The sequence below is a fragment of the Elephantulus edwardii genome, unplaced genomic scaffold (genome assembly GCF_000299155.1).
Source record: "Elephantulus edwardii isolate Elephantulus edwardi_28Jun2011 unplaced genomic scaffold, EleEdw1.0 scaffold00378, whole genome shotgun sequence".
Classification (NCBI taxonomy): Eukaryota; Metazoa; Chordata; class Mammalia; order Macroscelidea; family Macroscelididae; genus Elephantulus; species Elephantulus edwardii.
Genome location: NW_006400128.1, coordinates 298,570 through 301,067, shown reverse-complemented (window position 1 = coordinate 301,067; position 2,498 = coordinate 298,570). Strand labels below are relative to the sequence as shown.

The window sequence follows — 2,498 nt, the reverse complement described above, 5'->3', positions numbered from 1 at the left end:
TTTTAAAAAAATATTTATAATTAATAAATCATTACTCATACCAAAGTCTGTCATATAATCTTAGGCCTCATTTCTATCACCAAGGTCATGTCTTTCAGTTATCAATTTTCCCTCTGTTTTCAACTTTTACATTCCAATTGTTATTAATAAATCTTGATTGCATATTTGAAAAAAAAAATCACTTACAGGAAAGTAGGTTTCCACAATTTGAAAATCAAGAAATCCAATTATAATCCACACCAAGAGGGTAGCAATTGAAACAATAACAATAAAAGGAACAAAGTAGCCACTGAGTTTGTCTGCAAACTGCTGTATAGGGGCCTACAATGGAAAAAAAAATGTAAAAGGAAACTACAAAAACAAGAACAATATTTATGTTGAGAGGAATTTCAAGAAAGTATTTTCTATGGGCAATTAAGTTACCTTAGACATTTGTGCCTCCTCCACAAGTCTGACAATATGAGAAAGGGTTGTATCTGCTCCAACATGAGTTGCTCGGATAAGTAACGAACCATTCTGGTTAATGGAACCAGCAATTACTGTACTGCCAGATTTCTTAGCTACAGGCATTGCCTCCCCTGTAGGAGAAATAAAAGATAGATTTGGGGAGCATAAATTAACACTACCACAAACATACTAAAAAAATATTTAGAAAGGAGATTCTAATTTTATGAAACAGAATCTAGGCAAAAACAAAGGTGAAAGTTGCCTTATCTTTTTCGCAAACTCAGGGACTAACATCTTAAAATGGAAAAATTTAGTGTGTTTATTTTATTTTTAAATTTTTGTTTGAGTGAAAGTACATAGAACAAGTTGTTTTTCTGTTCAATATTTACTCTTATTTGGAGATATTTCAGGAGAGTCACCATAGGCCTATATCACTGGTTCTGAATCTATTTCCAAGGAAGGGAGTTTTTTATTATAATAATGTCTGAGGACATTACGAACATTTAGTAGGCCAGGGTCATGTTACTAAAAGTTCTGAAATGTGTAAGACAGTCCCAGAACTAAGAATTATCCCTACTAAGAAACACAGAATCCTAAATTAATTCTACATGATCCTCTTCTCGTAATTTCCTGAGGACTGGGGTAGGAATGGTATTCTTGTGATTGTATTTCTGATTGGCTTTAATTATCCAAGACTTTAAACTCCTACAAGCCTCTTCTCTTAGAAAGACCTAGAGAGGTACAGAGTCCTATCCAAGCTCAAACTAGGTAAATCTTTATTTTTAAAAATGATAATACTTAGAAAATTTATTTACTGAACTTTGTGGCTGATTTTATAGAAAATTATAGTTGTTGTTGTTGTTGTAATGTGCCGTGAGATGCTTGCGACTCATAGTGACCCTATGTACAATAGCCCTAAACTCTGCTCTGCCCTGTGCCAATTGCACTGTCTCTGACACTCCCATCCCAATTACCCCAGTCAGTGAATCAATCTACCTCATAGGGGGCCTTCATGTCCTGCAATGTCCCTCCACCTTCTCAAGCACGATGTCCTCCCAAGGACCGGTCTCTCCTTACAACATGTTCAAAGTATGTTAGACAGAGCCTCAGAATCCTTGCCTCCAAGGAGCCACCCGGTTTAACCCTTTCCAGGATGAATCTGTTTGTTTTCCTAACAGTCCATGGTACTCACAATACTCTTCTCCAGCACCACAGCTCAAAGGCATCAATTCTCCTTCTATCCTCCTTGATCATTGTCCAACTCTCTGATGCATAACAAGTGATTGCAAAGAACATGGGCTGTATCAGACGCACCTTAGTATTCAGAGAGACACCATTGCTCTTCAGTACTTTGGAGAGGTCACTAATAGCAGACTTTCCCATGGCAATGTACCTTTTAATTTCCTGGCTACTGGTGCCAAGAGTGTTGACTGTGGAGGCAAGCAAACTAAAGCTGTGAACAATCTCAATCTCTTCACCATCCACCCTGATGCTGCCAATTGGTCCAGTGTGAGAATCTTTGTCTTCTTGACATTGAGCCTCAATCCATACTGGAGGCTCTAGGCCTTGACCCTCTGCAGCAAGCGCTTCAGGTCCTCCTCAGCTTTAGCAAGCAGGGTTGTGTCATCTGCAGAACACAGATTGTTGATAGATCTTCCACCCATCTTGACCCCATATTAATCCTCACAGATCCCAGCCTCCCGGATAATCTGTTCTGCATACAGGTTGAAAAGGTATGGAGATAGGACACATCCCTGGCTTACGCCTTTCCCAATTTTGAACCATGCAGTGTTCCCTTGCTCTGTTCTGACGAATGCCTCTTGGTCCAAGTATAGGTTTCGCATTAGAACGATCAAGTGTTCTGGGATTCCCATTCTTCTCAGAGTCAGCCACAGTTTGTTATGATCCACACAGTCAAATGCCTTTGCATAGTCGATGAAACACAGATATACATTCCTCTGATATTCCCTGCTTTCAGCTAAGATCCAGCTAACATAAGCTATAATATGCCTAGTACCACGACCCCTTCTAAACCCAGCCTGGACTTCTGG

At 39.2% G+C, this 2,498-nt stretch overlaps 1 protein-coding gene across 1 annotated transcript in view; it reads right to left on the bottom strand.

Moving 5' to 3' along the window:
• The window catches only part of ATP7A (ATPase, Cu++ transporting, alpha polypeptide), a 342,426-nt gene that overhangs the window by 177,419 nt on the left and 162,509 nt on the right, over positions 1 to 2,498 (bottom strand). Inside the window, exons 12-13 of the mRNA XM_006902187.1 lie at positions 424 to 578; positions 187 to 321 (exon numbers count right to left, since the gene is read on the bottom strand). Coding sequence (XP_006902249.1) covers positions 187 to 321; positions 424 to 578 — 290 coding nt within the window. The remainder of the gene's footprint in view (positions 1 to 186; positions 322 to 423; positions 579 to 2,498) is intronic.